Source organism: Stegostoma tigrinum, chromosome 12 (assembly GCF_030684315.1).
Source record: "Stegostoma tigrinum isolate sSteTig4 chromosome 12, sSteTig4.hap1, whole genome shotgun sequence".
Lineage (NCBI taxonomy): Eukaryota > Metazoa > Chordata > Chondrichthyes > Orectolobiformes > Stegostomatidae > Stegostoma > Stegostoma tigrinum.
This window is the reverse complement of record NC_081365.1, coordinates 45,439,922-45,459,791: the sequence shown is the minus strand read 5'-3', so window position 1 is coordinate 45,459,791 and position 19,870 is coordinate 45,439,922. Positions and strand designations below refer to the sequence as shown.

Below are 19,870 nucleotides of genomic sequence, written 5' to 3'. Positions count from 1 at the left end.
CTTGTACATTCCACACTCCCCTCCAGCCCCACCACACCCAGCACTTTTCCCTGCAACCGCAGGAAGTGCTACACCTGCCCTCACACCTCTTCCCTCAGTCCCATCCCAGGCCCCAAGAAGACTTTCCACATCAAGCAGAGGTTCACCTGCACATCTAATAACGTGGTATACTGCATCCACTGTACCCGTTGTGGCCTCCTCTACATCAGGGAAACCAAGCGGAGGCTTGGGGACCGCTTTGTAGAACACCTACGCTCAGTTTGCAATAAACAACTGCACCTCCCAGTTGCAAACCACTGCAACTCCCCCTCACATTCCTCAGACAACATGTCCATCCTGGGCCTCCTGCAGTGCCACAACAATGTTATCCAAAGGTTGCAGGAACGGCAACTCATACTCCGCTTGGGAACCCTGCAGCCCAATGGTACCAATGTGGATTTCACAAGCTTCAAAATCTCCCCTCCCCTTACCACATCCCAAAACCAGCCCAGCTCATCCCTGCCTCCCTAACCTGTTCTTCCTCTCACCTATCTCCTCCTCCCACCTCAAGCCACACCCCCATTTCCTACCTACTAACCTCATCCCGCCCCCTTGACATATCCGTACTCACTGGACTGACCTATCCCCTCCCTACCCCCCCACCTATACTCACCTCTACAGGCTCCATCCCCACCTCTTTAACTTGTCTGTCTCCCCTCTACCTATCTTCTCCTCTATCCATCTTCGATCCAACTCCCCCTCTCTCCCTATTTATTTCAGAACCCTTTTCCCCTCCCCTATATCTGAAGAAAGGTCTCAGCCCGAAACATCAGCTTTCCTGCTCCTAAGATGCTGTTTGGCCTGTTGTGTTCATCCAGCTCCAGATCTTGTTATCTGTGCAATATTCAAAAGGTCTTCGTTGTGCTGTCTGGATTTTATTTAAGTACTTATTATCACATATGTTGGTCAAATACTAAGACGATTGGTAAGAACATAACTGCAACTTTACTGCCTGAGGCTTTCAATATGCCTCATCAAAATTGTATCAATGCTCTTTTGATTTCACTATAATTGAAAAGTTGCACAGGTGGCCTGGTGCAAACATTGGTTCATCAGTTAAATCTATATGACGCATCAGCCATAAGAACATAAGATGTAGCAGCAAAATAGCTATTCAACCTATGGAGTCTGCTCTATCATTCAATGAGGTAATGGTTAATCTTATAATCCTCAACTCGACCTTTCTGCCTTATCCATATAACCTTTTATTTTCTTAACTATTAGAAATTTGTCTATCTTGGCCATGAATATACTTAGTAATCCAGCCTTGAAAGTCCTCTGTGGCTAGAAATTCCATGGGTTCCTCAGAGAAACAGATCCTTTTCCTTTCTGATTTAAAACAGTGACTTCATATGCTGAGATTATGCCTTTTATTAATTCTGTCAAGCTCTCTAAGAATCTATTATTTTTCCATAAGGTCACCTCTCATTCTTCCAAACACCAATGAGTACAAGCCCAACCTACTCAACCTCTCCTCATAAGAAAATCCTACCATTCCTGGGATCTACTGAGTGAACATGTTTTAGACTGTCCCTGATGTCAGTAAATCTTTCCTTAGAGTGAACTGTTCATAGTATTCCAGCTGTGTTCTGACTAGTGCCTTGTACAGTTTTCACAAAACCTCCCCATTTTTGTACCCCACTCCCTTTGAAAAGGCCAGTTAATTTGCCTTCCCTACTACCTACTAAACTTAGATGATACGTTTGTGATTCGTGCACTAGGACCTCAGCTTTCTGCAGTCTTTCCCTATTTAAAAGAATATTCAGCTCATCTATTTTTCAGAACAAAAGTATATAACCTCTCATCTTCCAACATTATATTCCATCTGTCAAGTTTTTGCCTGGTCACTTAAGCAGCCTATATCTCTCTGCAGACATTTTGGGTTATTCCCACTACATGCCTTTTCACATATTTGAGTCATCCAGAAACTTACCGATATCATGTTTACTTCTACCATCCCAGTCCTTGATATAAATTTTAAGTAATTGTGATCCCAGCACTGATTGCTGTGTAGTCATAGTTTATTATACTGAAAAATGCCCCTTTTATCCTAATTCTGTCTTCTACTAATTGGTCAATCCCCAATCCTAACTAATATACTAACACCAAACACCATGTGTTCTTGCTTTATTAAGTAACCTTATGCAAATTACTTTGTCAAATGTTTTTTGGCAATTCAAATAAATTACATCAACTAGTTTCCCTTTATCTATCCTGCTTATATAACTTACTCAAAGAATTCTCAGAAATTTGTCAATGAGGATATTCCTTCATGAAGCCAATGCCAGACGTTAAGGCTGACTGCTCTAACTTTCCTGCTTTTTTAACTCCTGTTATTGAATTAAGGCTGTTACACTAGCTGGTTTCCAATTCTCTGGGACCCTTCCAAAATCTAAGTATTCTTGGAAGATTACTGCTAATGCATCCATTATCACTACAGCTACTTCCTATAAAATCTTAGCACGCAACTCATCAGGTCCAGGGAAATTATCAGCCTTTGGCCCTAATAGATTCTCTAGTACATTTTCTCTTGAGATTGTTGTACTTATTTCCTTCGCACACACCACCTCCACCCACAACTTTGCTTTAGTCCCTGGATTATTTAGTTGCATGCTATTAGTGCCATCTACCATGAAGACTAATGTAAAGCATTTATTGAACTCTTCTGCCATTTCCTGTCGTTATTATTTCCACAGCTTTGTTCTCTAAGGGGTTTATGCTCATTGTTGCCTCTCTCTCAAAGAAGGTCTTGTTGAATTTTCTTATGTCACACACAATTGGCCTTCAGTTTTTTTTTCACCCTTTTGCATCATTTTGTGGTTTTTTTAAAAACTTTGCTGAAACTCGAATTCAACATTAATCCTTGCCAAATTGTACACGTTTTCTTACAGTATGATGCTGACCTTAACTTCCCTGGTCCAGATCCCATCTTTGTTCATTGTACATCATAAATATTGCCACAGTTGACAGTAATTTAGATTTCTCAAGAACTGACAAGTAGAGTGCCTAATGGTTAGAGATAACAAGGTGTACAGCTGGATGAACACAGCAGGCCAAGCAGCATCAGAGGAGCAGGCATCTGCAGTTCCTGCTATCTCTGCTTTATAGTTAGCTTGGGTACTTACCAAAGATATCCATCAATCCAGTAAGAAACAGTTCCATTAGTCACATGTCTACATAGTAGTGGTGGCACATATGACTTGCAAAATGTAGGACTAACAGTATGCACAAAGAAAAGACAGAAATCAAAAGCTAAATATAGGGACAGATATATTAATTTATTTTGGAAATTAATCCAAGCATGGAATAGCAGGATGTTGTTTTGAGAACAAGAACTCCAAACACAGTTATGCATGTAAAACATACTTCATTTAACAGTGAATCAATACCAGACATTGCTGAGGTCTGGTGGTGTGGAGGTAGAGTTCCTACTTCAGGCTAACACCAGAATCTGTTGGCCGTGGAAAGTGTATTCAGAGTGGGTCACAGTGATTGCCAGCCTGCAATTTCTCCCAAACTGGCATGTGGTAAGAGCAGGGTCAGTCTCATTATCAGCCAACTTGCAGATGTTAACAGCAAACCAGGGCACTACTCTGACATTATGCATGGACCAGTCTAATGGAAATCTGTAGCTTAACCCTTCGAAATGCGGAAGGGCGGAAAGACAGACAGTTGCTGGGTAGTCTAATTGAGAGTGTTTAAAATGGTCAGGTGGCATCTGCAGAAGCACGTCGGTTCTTCCTCGTCTCAGGCAAATTTTGTAGCCTGTCATCAAACCGTTAAATGTTCCCTTTTGTCAGGATAAAAATGTCCAGCAAGAACTTCTGTTTCTAAGAGTCTCAAGAGTTTACAGGAAGTCTAAAGCGTACTCCTGCCTTCCAGTTCTATCCACCGTACATGCTACCCATTATGATCAGTATGCTGTCTGCAAACACTGCAGTGCTTGCGGCTGAGTGTTACACTGATACAAAGTCCAAATCTTAAAAATAGTTTAAACCTCTCAGGAAGAAATTCAGGTGGGTGTTGGTAGCATTTCTTTCTGCCTTTCCCTGGGCCAAAAGTCAACCCCTCCTTGATCTCATTGTAAAGTTTTGGTTTATTATCCTTACTCTCAAGACATTACCTCAGAACATGAAAAATGCTTTCATGTTTTTTCACATAATTGGCCCAACATTATTCAACTGTCATTTATTCACAGAAGTTTTGTAATTCTCAGAAAGAAGCTCAATGAACCAGAATTCCTTCTTGAATACAAATTGATTTTTGCAAATAAGTAGCCCAGACAAATGCAGGCACAGGTAACCTGCAGTATACTACCACCATGTGGTTACCTTGCACAGTTGTTTTGGGCTTCCTTTGTGGTAGGAGGTGACAGTTGTATTTCTCTGAAGACAATTACATTTTGCCTTTTTCACAAGAGATGTCCTCTCTCCACAATTCTCAAAATTGAACAATTAGGTTTCACATCATCTAAAATCCAGAGCTGCCTGACATTTAGATCAATGACAGTGTCGTTCAAGGGCAAAGGTGATTTTAGAGAAGCCATTTAAAATATCACATATTTTTGTTCTGTTATCTTTATGGATATCAAATTGAATAAAGGACTCTACCAACATCAAAACACAACCTCTGAACAGAGGTTGAAGTTGATGTTCACAGCCGTGACAAACCACTGAACCCAGAGGTAAGCTTCCAACCTCATATCTACTTGGCATGAAATTCACATGCTTGACTCTCTCTCCCTCTCCCTCTCTGTATATGACATCTCTCCCTATTTTCCACCAATATACTCCTTCCTGCTGTCATCACTGCTAGGCAACAATATTCCAAAACTCTTCTGGCCAGACTCCATTCTCCATAAAATTCCGTTCATGCAAAACCTTGTCGTCAGTATCCTAAATCCCAATTACCTATCATCTCTGTGTTCAGTAAATTATATTAGCTCACAGCATCTCTCTAAACTTACAGATTTGGGTTATATGCCTTGCATGGACTGACCCCTCAACAAGCCTCCAAATAATCTGCATTTCTTCAACTCTGTCTTTTTGCACATCACGCACTTCCTTCAGAGATAATAGGAACTGCAGATGCTGGAGAATCCAAGATAATAAAATGTGAGGCTGGATGAACACAGCAGGCCAAGCAGCATCTCAGGAGCACAAAAGCTGACGTTTCGGGCCTAGACCCTTCATCAGAGAGGGGGATGGGGTGAGGGTTCTGGAATAAATAGGGAGCGAGGGGGAGGCGGACCGAAGATGGAGAGAAAAGAAGATAGGTGGACAGAGTATAGGTGGGGAGATAGGGAGGGGATAGGTCAGTCCAGGGAAGACGGACAGGTCAAGGAGGTGGGATGAGGTTAGTAGGTAGATGGGGGTGTGAGGAAGGGATGGGTGAGAGGAAGAACAGGCTAGGGAGGCAGAGACAGGTTGGACTGGTTTTGGGGTGCAGTGGGTGGAGGGGAAGAGCTGGGCTGGTTGTGTGGTGCAGTGGGGGGAGGGGACGAACTGGGCTGGTTTAGGGATGCAGTTGGGGAAGGGGAGATTTTGAAACTGGTGAAGTCCACATTGATACCATTAGGCTGCAGGGTTCCTAGGCGGAATATGAGTTGCTGTTCCTGCAACCTTCTGGTGACATCATTGTGGCACTGCAGGAGGCCCATGATGGACATGTCATCTAAAGAATGGGAGGGGGAGTGGAAATGGTTTGCGACTGGGAGGTGCAGTTGTTTGTTGCGAACTGAGCGGAGGTGTTCTGCAAAGCGGTCTCCAAGCCTCCGCTTGGTTTCCCCAATGTAGAGGAAACCACACCGGGTACACTGCATCCACTGTACCCGGTGTGGCTTCCTCTACATTGGGGAAACCAAGCGGAGGCTTGGAGACCGCTTTGCATAACACCTCCGCTCAGTTCGCAACAAACTACTGCACTTCCCAGTCGCAAACCATTTCCACTCCCCCTCCCATTCTTTAGATGACACGTCCATCATGGGCCTCCTGCAGTGCCACAATGATGCCACCCGAAGGTTGCAGGAACAGCAACTCATATTCCGCCTGGGAACCCTGCAGCCTAATGGTATCAATGTGGACTTCACCAGTTTCAAAATCTCCCCTTCCCCTACTGCATCCCTAAACCAGCCCAGTTCGTCCCCTCCCCCACTGCACCACACAACCAGCCCAGCTCTTCCCCTCCACCCACAACCAGTCCAACCTGTCTCTGCCTCCCTAACCTGTTCTTCCTCTCACCCATCCCTTCCTCCCACCCCAAGCCGCACCCCCATCTACCTACTAACCTCATCCCACCTCCTTGACCTGTCCGTCTTCCCTGGACTGACCTATCCCCTCCCTACCTCCCCACCTATACTCTCTCCACCTATCTTCTTTTCTCTCCATCTTCGGTCCGCCTCCCCCTCTCTCCCTATTTATTCCAGAACCCTCACCCCATCCCCCTCTCTGATGAAGGGTCTAGGCCCGAAACGTCAGCTTTTGTGCTCCTGAGATGCTGCTTGGCCTGCTGTGTTCATCCAGCCTCACATTTTACACACTTCCTTCATCCTACCATTCATGGTCCTGCCAACAACCGGTGCCTCACTAAGGCCCCTAAGAACTTTAAAATGTAGTTAAGTGAATGGAATTTAAATGTGTTAAAATTACAACCAAATCTTTCTCGTTGCTCACCGCTCTGGCTACATTTAATATATTCCACAGAATTTATTTTTTTCTAAACAAAGTTTTTAACTGCCTAGACCAAAGTCTTCTCTGATGGTTTGTTCTCAACATTTGTCTTGCGTTCCTTTATAAATCAAAACAGTTTCGTGGCTTGACGTGATTACCATCACTTTTAACAGTACTTTCTCCCAAATCATCATTCACTGTCCTTATTTTAAGTTTGTGTAATTTCTGAAAGGCAACCTCCCCAACTTTTGTCATCTCTGCCACTTAAGGTGGCTGAAGTAATGTTTTCACTCTTTAGTCGGTTTGTCTGTAATCAATACACTTCAAATGAATTTCAAGAAAACTTAGTACACAGTTAAGACATGGCCCATTGAAGAACCGATTAACATTTTTGCCAGAAAGTATTCTGGATCCTGGGATTTGTCAAACAAACAATGTTAAAATTGGGAGATAGAGCAACTTTATATTTTTTTTAAAAAAGAATTTTGAGAGCTGTTTTATTTAGTATATTGTCGATGGCTTTAGAACATTGTGGATTGCTTCAGTCACTTCCAGAATTTATCTCAACCATACTGGTCTCTGTACATGTGGAACTATGTTAATGAGTACTTTTGGAACTCCCTTCCTCAAAAGGCAGTGAATACATGATCTTTAAATATTTTTAAAGTGAAAGTAGATGGATTCTTGATTACCAAGCCGTTAAAAGATTATCAAGATTTGAAGGATAGGTCATAGCTGTCAAAATGTGAGCAGTATTTTCAAAGCAGATTGTTGTATGCAGATTTATCTTAAGTCTCCTCATCAAGGTAGAAACTCAAATCAACTAAACAGCATTTATTGCCCATTCCCAACTACCCAGAGGGCAATTCAGAGTCAACCACATTGCTGTGGATCTGAAGTCATACGTAGGTCAGATCAGGTAAGCATGGCGGTTTCCTTACCTAAAAGAACATTCGTGAACCAGATGGGGTTTTTCCTGACAATTGGCAATGATTTCACAGTCATCATTAGACTCTTATTTTCAGATACTTATTGAATTCAAATTCCACCGTTTGCTGTAGTGGGATTCAAACGCAGCTCTCCAGAACATTATCGGGTCTCTGGATTAACAGTTCAGTGATAATACCACTAGGCCATCACCTCCCTTAAACATTATTGCTGTACTTCGGAAGGATATTCCTGGGAGATCATCCAGTGAAGTTACTTGGAAAAAAACTGAGACATAAAGGGATTATCACCTTGGTGGGATTGGATTATAGTTCCCTCTCTCCCAATATTGAGCAGGAGATTGGGAAGCAAGTATGCAAGGGGATCTCAGATATCTGTAAGAAAAATAGGGTTGTAATGTTAGGGAATTTGAATTTTCCAGATGTAGGTTGGGATTGTCATGGTGTTGACAGCTTGGATGGGGAGGGATTTGTTAAGTGTACATAAGAAAGCATTTTTATTCAATAAGTGGACATGCCTACTGGAGAAAGAGCAATGCTTGATCTTCTGTTGGGTAGTCAGGGATATTGATAGCCACAAGTCAGGTCCCTGAAGACTGGAGGATTGGCTAATGTGGTGTGATTATTGAAGAAAGGCTGTAAGAAAAAGCCAGGAAACTATAGACCAGTCCGCCTTATGTCAGTGGTGTGTAAGTTGTTGGAGGGGATTCTAAGGGACAGAATTTACATGCATTTGGAAAGGCAAGGGCTGATTAGGGATAATCAGCATGGCTTTGTGCATGGACAATCGTGTTTTGAAGAGATGACAAAGAGGATTCAAGAAGGCAGACGGGTAGACAGGCAATACGGGCTTCAACAAATGTTCGACAAGATTCCACGTGGTGGAGTGGTTAGTAAGGTCAGATTACACGGGTGGGGGTGGAATTCAGAGGGAGCTTGCCAATTGGATACAAAATTGACTTGAAGGTAGGAGACAAAGGGTGATGATGATGGTGATGGTGATGGTGATGACAACGAGGAGGAGGAGTTGTTTTTCAGACTGGAGGCCTGTGACCACAGGTGTGCCACAAGGATCAGTACTGGGTTCACGGCTTTTCATCATTTACATAAATGATTTGGATGAGAATACATGAGGTATGGTAAGTAAGTTGATGTAAGTGGATGGCGAAGGAGGTTATCTCAGAGTACAACGGGACCTTGATCAGATGGGTCAGTGAGCTGAGGAGTGACAGATGGGGTTTCACTCAGGACCATACACTTAATGGAGAGTGTTGCCTAGAACACCTAGAGACCTAGAAGAAATTCATCTGCATAGTTTCTTGAAATTGGAGCTGCAGGTAGACAGGCTCGTGAAGGTGGCATTTGGCATGCTTGCCTTCAATTGTCAGTGCATGGAGTATCGGAGTTGGGATGTCATGTTGCAGCTATACAGGACATCGGTGAGGCCATTTTTAGAATACTGCATACTATTCTGGTTGCCCTTCTGTAGGAAGGATATTATTAAACTTGGAAGTGCAGAAAAGATTTATAAGGACGTTGCCAGGACTGGAGGGCTTGTGCTATAGGGCGAGGCTGAGTAGGCTGGGACTGTTTTCCTAAGAGTTCCAGAGACCCTGAGGTAGCCATATAGAGGTTTATAAAATCATGAGGGGCTTGAATTGGGTGATTTTTTTTTTCCCTAGGTTGGAGGAATCCAAATCTAGACAGCATAGGTTTAAGAGGAGTTAGGAAAGATTTGAAAGGGACTGGAGGAGTAACATTTTCCATGCAGAGGTGTAATGCATCTATCAAACAAGCTGCCAGATGGAGGTGGATACAATTACAACATTTAAAAGGCATCTAGATGCGTATATGAATATGAAGGGTTTAAGAGGGATGTGGGCCAAATGCTGACTAAAAAGGGGCTAGGTTAGATTGGGGGGGGGGGGGATGTCTGATCAACATGGATGGATTGGATTAAATGCTCCATTTCTGTGGTGCATGACTATCTTTAGCCCTTTGAAGTAATAATCCTCTTCTGAAGCTAAAATTAGGAACAGGCAATAAATGCAAGCCTTGCCAGCAATGTTCACATCTGACAAACAAAAATAAATCTTATGAAAGAACTTCAGTAATTATTTCAATAGCATCCAACTGAAACTTATTAAAATTAACAACTTGAGGGAATATTTCTAATTTGCTTTCCTGACTTGACAGACTAATGCTAAGCTTTGCTCCAATACTTAAACTTGACAAGTATAACAAGCAAATTATCTTTTAAATCTGCACAAGCCTTGGCCAGTTTCTATGACCCAACAGCCACTAATCTTATCTTCACTGTACGTACATCACATTATGACAGCTTAAATGTAGTCTGTAGAATTTAGCAGGCTCAAACTGAACACAAAAGGATCTTAACACACTCTCTCGGCTACTACTTCAGTATAGTACTCAGGAAATACTGCGTTGTTGTGAATGCTAAGATTAAAGTTACATATTAGACCTAGTTCTCTTCTCCCATGTTTCAGGAAGATGTTAAAACTTCTTACATTCATATATAGCCTTTAATGATATGTCCCCCGGTACTTAGATGAAGTCATGCAACAAGGTTAATAAATTTTACAACGAACCATTTAAGGGAGTTTTAGGACAGTTGATTAAATAGTCGGCTGAAGAGTTAAGTTTTAATCTACTTCCTAAAGGAGAGAATGACAAAATGGTGGAGGGGGTTAGGGATAAAATTCTAGAACATTGGACCCTGCTAGCTTCAGGCATGGGCACTGCCAGTGGACCAATTCAAATCAAAGTGCAGGAGGCCAGAATTAGAGATATTGGGATGTGTTTTATTGGTGGAGTGAGGACCACAGATTGTACAGCTGGAGGTGGTGACAGAAATAGGGAACAGTGAGACCATAGTGAAAACAAGGGTGCGAATTTTAAACTGAAGGTATTTCTGGAGTGGAAGTCAATCTAGAACAACAAGTACAGAAATGATGCTAAGTAAACTAGCCTTGTTGTGAATTAGGATGAGCATAGATAAGTTTGGAATGGATCCAAGTTTATGGAGAGAGGAGGATGTGACACTGACTAGATAAGCATTGAAACAGACCATGTCGAGAAATAACAAATGCAATGTAGAAATTTTAATTAATTTTAAGTCATGGCTCCAACATGAATGCAGTTTCAACAATACACAATACAGAAACAGGGATCACTGGCAGAAAAGGGGAAACCGGAGGAGAAATTTAGTTTGATAGCCCATAGCAATGAGGGAGTGGCAAAGGAAACTGAGCAAATAGTTCCACTCATTATGACAATATTGTTCTCCTGGCGCTCGAGATTGGGGGCGAGAATGGAGAGAGCAGGGGACCAAGTTCAAGAAAATACTTTGCAGTGAGGCGAAGCCATGGGTTATATTTGCATTCCAGAATGATGCTGCAATAGTGACAAGTTTCAGTAGAGACAGCAGGATCTAATTAGATCTGACAATCAATGGCTGGACCAGTTATCTAGGATTAACATTTCAAATGTGCATCCTTTAAATTTAAATAAATGAACATGAGTGCAATACTAGGAAACATGACCAGGGCATGGGAAAACAGTGATTTTAATAGAGTCTGGTAAAGCTGACAGTGTGCTGAAGTAGATTGGTAACTACAACATTGCTGTTGTGAAAAGAGAACTAAAGGCTAGACAGTTATGAAATTAAAGCAATTTTAAGTGACTTGGAAGAAAAATGTCTAAGGGGGACACTATATGTAAGTTTGCTCGCTGAGCTGGAAGGTTCATTTTCAGACATTTTGTCACCATTCTAGGTAACATCATCAATGAGCCTCCGGTGAAGTGCTGGTGTTATGTCTCGCTTTCTATTTGTCTGTTTAAGTTTCCTTGGGTTGGTGATGTCATTTCCTGTTCTTTTTCTCAGAGGGTGATAGATGGGCTCCAAATCAATGTGTTTGTTGATGGAGTTCTGGTTGGAATGCCATGCTTGGACTGCAGCGAGCAAACTTACATCCAGAACCTCAACCTGAGCTACAAATCTTCTCAAAACTCGCTAGGGGACATTAAGGTTATGGTATTTGGAGAGACCTAGAGAAGGGTGAGAGTAGAGGGGCATACCAGAGATCAGATAGCCTTGAACATGATGCAATTGGTGCAGAGGGTATGGCAGATGGTAGACTGAGTAGACAGCCCTTAAATCTAGTCAAGGAGTCCACATGTCGGGAAAGGGAGGATAGGGTGTAATGTAGGGTATAAGGGAGGGCAGGAAAGCAGTAAGCTGAGGTCATGCCCAGTTGAAGATGAGAATGAAATTACTGAGGATGAGAAGTCTTTGAGCAGGGAAAGAATGATGCTCTCTCAGTGAAAAGGTTACATGCAATATTTGCTTGTGTCATAAAGAATAAGGACTTTTAAGGAGAGGCAATGAGGTTGAAACAAGTGAAAATGTTTACAGCAGGAAATAATAATAAATGATTGCAAAGGAAATGTTAACATCGAGTTAAGACATGAAAAATGACAAAAAACCAACAACAGCAAGAAAATTGGCACTTAAGGTGGTAATAAAAGTTTTGACTTCTTAAATTAGGAAGTTTGTTTGCAGTTTTAAACAACTCCACAGTTTTATACTAGTGTATATAAACAGTTTTTATTTCATGAATAAAACTTACCAAGGCAAGATGGTTCCTTTCCACTCCACCTTTTATTGTGCATGCAAACCACACTTTTTTGTCCTTTAACTTGATATCCAGGAGTACAGTAAAACTCACACCTCGAGTTAAAATATGCTCCATCAGAGCACCTTGCACCTCCATGGACAGGCAATGAAAACTTTGGGCAGCGTATTTCTGGAACAAAAAAATTATATTAAGTTGAAGAACTTTTTTTATTTAAATCCAACCTTCCTGACAATGAATGTGTTTCAAAGGCAAAGGAAGGAAGTGAATGTACATTTGCCATATTTGCAGATGACACTAAAATAGGTGGAAAGACAGGTAGAGAGAGGGCTACAAATAGTTTACAGAGTGTTAGTGATAGGTTAAATAAGGTTAAAAGTTGATAATGTAGGAAAATGCAAAAGTAGTTCATTTTGGAAGGGAGAAGAAATGAACAGTATTATTTAAAATGATGAAAACTGCAGAAAAGCTGCAACACAAAAGGGTCTTGGGGTTACTTTCACATGAAAACACAAAGCTAGCACACAAGAGTTGCAGGTAATCAGTAGACTTAATGGAACATGGGCCCTCATTTCAAGGAGTTGGAGTACAAAAGTAGGGAAGTCTTACTGCAACCGTACAAGATATTGGTGAGACCACATCTGGAGTGCTGTGAGCAGTTTTCATCTCCTTATATAAAAGGATAATTTTCATTTTATTTGGAGGTGGTTCAGAAAAAGGTCTACAAGGATAATCCGTGGTATGGAGGGCTTACTGTATTATCAGCATTAAACCGGTTGGGACTCACTGGACATTAGAATAATGAGTGGTGATATCATTTAATTAGAGGATTCTTAAGGAGCTTGACAAGGTAAATGCTGAGACAATGCTTCCCTTCATAGCGTGTTCAGGACTAGAGGGCACCGTCCCATAACTAAGGGGTGCTAATTTAAGACTGAAAGGAGGTGGAATTTCTTCTGAGTGTTGACAGTCTTTGGAACTCAATGGAGACATGTTCCTTGTGTATATTTACGGTTGAGATAGACAGATTCTTGATCAGTAGGAGAATCAAGGCCAAGAAAGTGAATATGAGGAATGTCAGATGAGCCTGATGCTATTTAATAGTAGAGCAGGCTTGTGGGGGCCAAACAGCCTACTATTCTTGCTGTTTACAGCCTTATTGATAGGATCGCCTGATTCCAATATTCGTTCAGTATCTCACTGTAAGAGTTTCTTTTCTGTTTGTCTCCACAGGTCACTTGTAACCTCCGACCAAATGTGAATAATTTGCTATTCAAATCACTTGTTCTTTTATTCACTCATGGCACACAGGTATTGCTGGCTGGCGAGAATTTTTATTGCTTGTCTCTAGTTGCCCTTGAGAAGCCCAGTGGCTCAGTGGTTAAATTAAATTAGATTCCCCACAGTTGTGGAAACAGGTCCTTCGGCCCAGCTAGTCTACACCGCCCCTCGAAGCATCCCACCCACACTCTTCCCCTATAATCTACACATCCTTGAACACTGCGGGCAATTTAGCATGACCAATCCACCTAACCTGCACATCTTTGGACCGTGGGAGGAAACTGGAGCACCCGGAGGAAACCGACGCATACACAGGGAGAATGTGCAAACTTCACACAGACAGTCGCCCGAGGCTGGAATTGAACCCAGGGCCCTGTGAGGCTGCAGTGCTAACCACTAAGCCACCGTGCCGCCACAGTACCACAGTTAGGATCGCTGCCTCACAGCACCAGGGACCCAGGTTCGATTCCAACCTCAGACGACTGTGTGTGGATTGTGCATTTTCTCCCAGTGTCTAAGATAACAAGGTGTAGAGCTGGATGAACACAGCACGCCAAGCAGCATCAGAGGAGCAGGAAAGCTAATGTTTCAGGTCTGGACCCTTCTACAGTAATGGGGGAGGGCAAGGGGATTCTGAAATAAATAGAGATCGCAGGGAGGCAGATGGAAGATAAATAAAGGAGCAGGTAGGTGGAGAGGAGACGGACATATCAAAGAATGGAGGGGATGGAGCCAGTAAAGGTGAGTGTAGGTGGGGAGTTGGTCAGTCCAGGGAAGACAGACAGGTCAAGTAAGCGGGGATGAGGCTGGTAGGTAGGAGGTGGGGGTGGGGCTTAAGGTGGGAGGAGTGGATAGGTGGGAGAAAGGACTGACAGGTTAGGGAGGTGGGGAGGAGGTGGGCTGGTTTTGGGATACACAGTCAGGGGAGGGGAGATTTTGAAACTTGTGAAGTCCACACTAATACCATTGGGCCGCAGAGATCACAAGCAAAATATGAGGTGCTGTTCCTGCAGCCTTCGGGTGGCATCACTGTGACACTGCAGGAGGCCTAGGATGGACATGTCATTCATGGAGTGGGAGGGGGAGCTGAAGTGATTCGCAACTGGGAGGTGCCGTCATTTGTTGCAAACTGATCATAAGTGTCTACAAAGCTGTCTCCAAACCTCCACTTGGTTTCCACTATGTGCAGGAGGCCACATCAGGAACCGCGGATACAGTATACCACATCACCAGATGTGCAGGTGAACATCTATTTGATGTGGAAGGTTTTCTTGGGGCTGGGGTGGGGGTGAGGGGGGAGGTGTAGGGGCAGGGGTAGGACTTCCTGCGGTGGAGGGAAAGTTGTCGGGGAGTGGCTGGTGGCAAGTGTGGAGCCGACAAGGGAGTCACGGAGACAGTGGTCCCTCCAGAAGGCAGATAAGTGTGGGGAGGGAAAAATGTCTTTGGTAGTGGGGTCAGATTACAGACGGAGGAGGATGATGCATTGGACCCGGAGGTTGGTGGGGTGCTACGTGAGGACAAGGGGGATTCTGTTTTGGCTGTTATTGTGGGGAGGGGGTGTGCGGGATGAGTTGCAGGAAATGCGAGAGACATGATCATGGGTGTTTTCGACCACCGTGGAGGGGAAGTTACGGTCCTTCAAAAACGAGGACATCTGGGATGTCTGTGAGTGGAATGCCTCATCTCAGGAGCAGATGCGGCAGAGCGAGAGGAATTGAGAATAGGGGATGGCATTTTTGCAGGAAGGTGGGTGAGAGGAAGTGTATTCTAGTGTTCAGGAGTGTGTAGATTAGGCAAGTTATAGGGGAATGGGTCTGGGTGGAATGTCTGAGTCTGTGTGGGCATGTTGGCTGAAGGGCCTGTTCGCACACTGTAGGGATTCTATGGGTAAGATGGTGAGCTGCCTTCTTGAACTGCTGAAGTCCATGCGCTGCAGTTAGACCCACAAATGTTGGTGGGGAGAGAATTTCAGAATTTTGACTCGAATGTCAAGTGGTTTGGAGGGGAACTTTCAGGTGGTGGTATTCCCATGTATCTACTGTCCTTATCATTCCGGATGGAAGTTGCTGTGGGGTTTGGAAGATGTTGTCTAAGGATTTTTGGAGAATTTCCATCATGCATGTTGTAGATAGTACACACTGCTACTACAGAGCATTGTTGGTAGATGGTTTGGATCTTTGTGATGGTGGTGCTAATCAAATGGGCTGCTTTGTTCTGGATAGTGTCAAGTTTCTCTTATCTGGTATTTGGGGATTATCCCATCAGACTCCTGATCTGTGCCTTGTAGACAGTGGACAGGCTTTAGGGAGTCAGGCAGTGAATTACCTTCTGCGGTATTCCCAGCTGCGACCTGCTCTTGGAGCCAGTGTATTTATATGGTGAGTCCAACTGAGTCTCTAGTTAATGGTAACCCCAGGATGCTGATAGTGTGGGACTCATTTTTGGCAACAGTATTTGGGATTCCCAAGTAAGAGGAGGTACAAAATTTCCAACTGTATACTATCAAACATCTCTCTGAAGATTTTAAGTAAATATTTATTGGGGCATTAAATAACTTAGTGAATGAATAAAAAGGAGGTATGAGGAAAATATTTTGATGTTTTGGAGCCTAGTACTATCCAAAACGTCCAGCAAAGTTGGCTTATTACTATTTGTGTCAGTCGTTCACCTTCCTATGTATTATGCCATGAAATAAACAAACAGTTTTCTGATGCCATCACGTTCCCTCAACAAAACAAGTAAATTAGTATCACCTACCTCTGCAACTAACTGTTTGTGACCAACGTCTGTTTGATAGGCAGTGGACGTGGCTAATTCCATGAATTTCATATCCTTTTTGGCAAGAAATATCACACGTTGTTCCTTGTACATTTTTATAATATCCACCGTGTGGTGTTCTGCAATGGACATAACCATGTTTGATCTTTAGAGGAGCGCACCTGGGAATATCTGTAAACAGCAATAATAATAAATGTACAGCTAACATCTTGATTGCTCAAATCCATCCTCAATACTTACTGTTTCAGGCAGCTTGCCATGTACAATAACCTGCCTATTCCACTGTGGAAGAATAAACATTGTTAGCAGTTCCCATATCCAACTGGTTAATAGAAAATAATACTGTTGAAAAGTTGGTTAATCACATAACAGCTGTTCTTAATGCTGTACAATCACTATAGATGGATGCGATTCAACCCATCAAGTCGATGGCAGTCTCTCGCTGATATCAAGCAATCAGAAAACAAACATTCAGGAGGACATAGTTTCATTAACATTTTAAAGTAACTTATTTTACATCTTAGATATTGAAAAATGTTTTAAAAATTGGCCTGGAGGTAGGAGATCGAGTGTGGTGTGGTGGAGGCAAAAACATAAAAGTTACTGGAAAAAACTCACTAAGTCTGGCAGCATTTGTGGAGAGAAATCAAGACAGTGAACGTTTTGCACCGAGTGACCCTTCCTCAGAAGCGGTGGTGAAGCATTTCTTGGATTGGAGGCCTGTGACCGGGGGTGCCACAAGGATTGGTGCTGGTTCCACTGCTTTTTGTCATTTATATAAATGATTTGGATGCAAACCCAGGAGGTACGGTTAGTAAATTTTGCAGCAGACACCAAAATAGGTGATGTATTGGACAGCGAAAGCGGTTACCTCAGAGTACAACAGGATCTCGATCAGTATGGCCAATGGGCTGAGGGAGTTTAATTTGGATAAATGAGAGATGTTGCATTCTGGACAGGCAAATCAGGGCAGGGCTTACAGAGTTAATTGTAAGGCCCTGGGGAGTGTTGCTAAACAAAGAGACGTTGGAGTACAAGTTCATCGTTCCTTGAAAGTGGAGTCACAGGTTGACAGGATAGTGAAGGCAGCGTTTAGTACATTTGCTTTTACTGACCATTGCTTTTGAGTACAGGAATTGGGATGTCAAGTTACAGCTGCACAGGCCATTGGCAAGGCCACTTGGAGTACTGTGCTCTCTTCTGGTCTCCTGCTATAGGAACAATATTGTAAAACTTGAAAGGGTGCAGAAAACATTTACAAAAGTATGTTGTCAGAGTTGGAGAGTTTGAGCTATGCCAAGAGGCTGGGAAGGCTGGAGCTATTTTTCCTGGAGCATCGAAGGCTGAGGGGTAAACGTAGAGGTTTATAAAATCTTGAGGGGCATGGATAGGGTGAATAACTAAGATCTTTGCCCCAGGGCAAGGGAACCCAACACTAGAGGGCATAAATTAATAGTGGGCGGGGAAAGATACAAAAAGGAACCAAGGGGCCACATTTTCAAAGATGGGTTTCAAATATCATCTTAAGGAAGGAAATGGGCCATCCTTACCCGGTCTAGTCTACACATGTAGTCCAAATCCAACAACAGTTTGGTTGATAGAGTCATAGTGTCATACAGCACAGAAATAGACCCTTTGGTCCAACCCTTTCATTTAGGCCAGATATCCCAAACTTAACTAGTCCCAGTTGCATGTGTTTTGTCCATATCCCTCTTAAAAACTTCTTATTTATGTACCAGTCAAGGTGTTTTTTAAATGTTGTCATGGTATCCACCTCTACCATTTCCTCTAGCAGCTCATTCTAAATATGTACCTCCCTTTGTGGAAACGTTGTTCCTTGGGTCTCTTTTAAAATCCTTCCCCTTTCAAGTTAAAGCTTAGTTGCACTCTGAAACACAGAAAGCCAATCAGTTCAAAGGAAAGTCGGGGTGAGCAACAGATGTTGGACTTGCCGGTGATACCCCATTCCAAAAAGTTTTTAAAAATATTGAAATGGAAAATAGTAAATTTTGAATAAAGTATTAGCATCCTGTTCATATTTATACTTCACTTTTAAAACCAAATGCTTCATAATGCCCCATTCTTATAGTCTGTATTTGAATACTAGTTCTCTCCTCGAAGATATCATCATGTCTCCAATTAAATATCCATGCAAATCACAATTACTCTTCACTGCATAACACAATCTTTTCAAAAAATCTTATAAAGTCATACAGTAGTACAGAATATAAACACATCCTTCGGTCCAACTCGTCCATGCCAACCAGATATCCTAAATTAATCTAGCCCCATTTGCCAGCTTTTGGCCTATATCCCCCTAAACTTTTCCTATTCATGTACCCATCCAGATTGTTTTAAATGTTGTAATTTAAGTGGTCTCCAACACTTCTTCTGGCAATTCATTCTACACGCGCACCACCCTCTGCATGAAAATGTTGCTGTTTAAGTCCCTTTTAAACCTTTCCCCTCTCACCTGAAACCTATGCAGTCTAGTTTTGGACTCTCCCACCACCCCCGCTAACCCTGGGGAAAACATCTTGTCTATTTACCCTATTCATGCCCTTCATGATTTTATAAGCCTCTATGATGTCAACCTTCAGCCTCCAACGCTCCAGGAAAAAATACCCCAGCCTATTCAGCCTCTCCCTATAGCTCAAACCCTGCAATCCCAGCACCTTCCTCCTAAATCTTTTCAGGTTTCACAACATCCTTCCTACAACAGGGCCACTAGAACTCAATGCAGTATTCCAAAAGTGACCTAACTAATATCTTGTACAGCAGCAAAATGACTTTTCAACTCCTATACTTAATGCACTGGTCAATAAAGGCAAGCTTACCAAACACCTTTTTTACTATCCTGTCAACCACTTTCAAGGCACTACAAACCTGCATTCCAAGGTCTCTTTGTTCAACAGTCCTCTGGACCTACCATTAAATATATAAATCCTGCCCTGATTTGCCTTTGCAAAATGCAGCACGTCATATTTATCTAAATTAAACTTCCATCTGCTATTCCTTGACCCATTTGCCCATTTGAACAAGGTCCTGCTGTACTCTTGAAGTAACCCTCTTCATTGTTGATTACACCTCCAAATTTGGTGTCATCTGCAAACTTACTAATCATACCTCCCATGTTCACATCCAAAATCATTTATATAAATGACGAGACAGCAGTGGATCCAGAACCGATCCTTGCAGCACGTTGCTGGTCGCGGGCCTCCAGTCTGAAAAGCAACCCTTGGTTTTCCACCTCCAAGCCAGTTCTGTATTCAAATGGCTACTTTGCCCTGTATTCCACATGATGTAACCTTGCTAACCCGTCTACCCTGAGGAAGAACCTTGTTGAACGCCTTGCCGAAATCCATATAAATCACCCTCATCATCATCATCAACCCTCTTCATTACTTCTTCAAAAAAACTCAATCAAGTTAGTGAGACACAATATCCCTCACACAAACTATGATCTCTATCCCTAATCAGTCCGTGCCTTTGCAAATACGGA

General features: G+C 42.7%; 1 protein-coding gene across 2 annotated transcripts in view; it reads right to left on the bottom strand.

The window, feature by feature from the left end:
- The window catches only part of srpx (sushi-repeat containing protein X-linked), an 84,316-nt gene that overhangs the window by 42,794 nt on the left and 21,652 nt on the right, over window positions 1–19,870 (bottom strand). For both annotated transcript variants that reach the window (XM_048540935.2, XM_048540936.2), the window contains 2 exons: window positions 16,348–16,539; window positions 12,304–12,480 (listed from right to left, as the gene is read on the bottom strand). In XM_048540935.2, coding sequence (XP_048396892.1) covers window positions 12,304–12,480; window positions 16,348–16,539 — 369 coding nt within the window. The remainder of the gene's footprint in view (window positions 1–12,303; window positions 12,481–16,347; window positions 16,540–19,870) is intronic.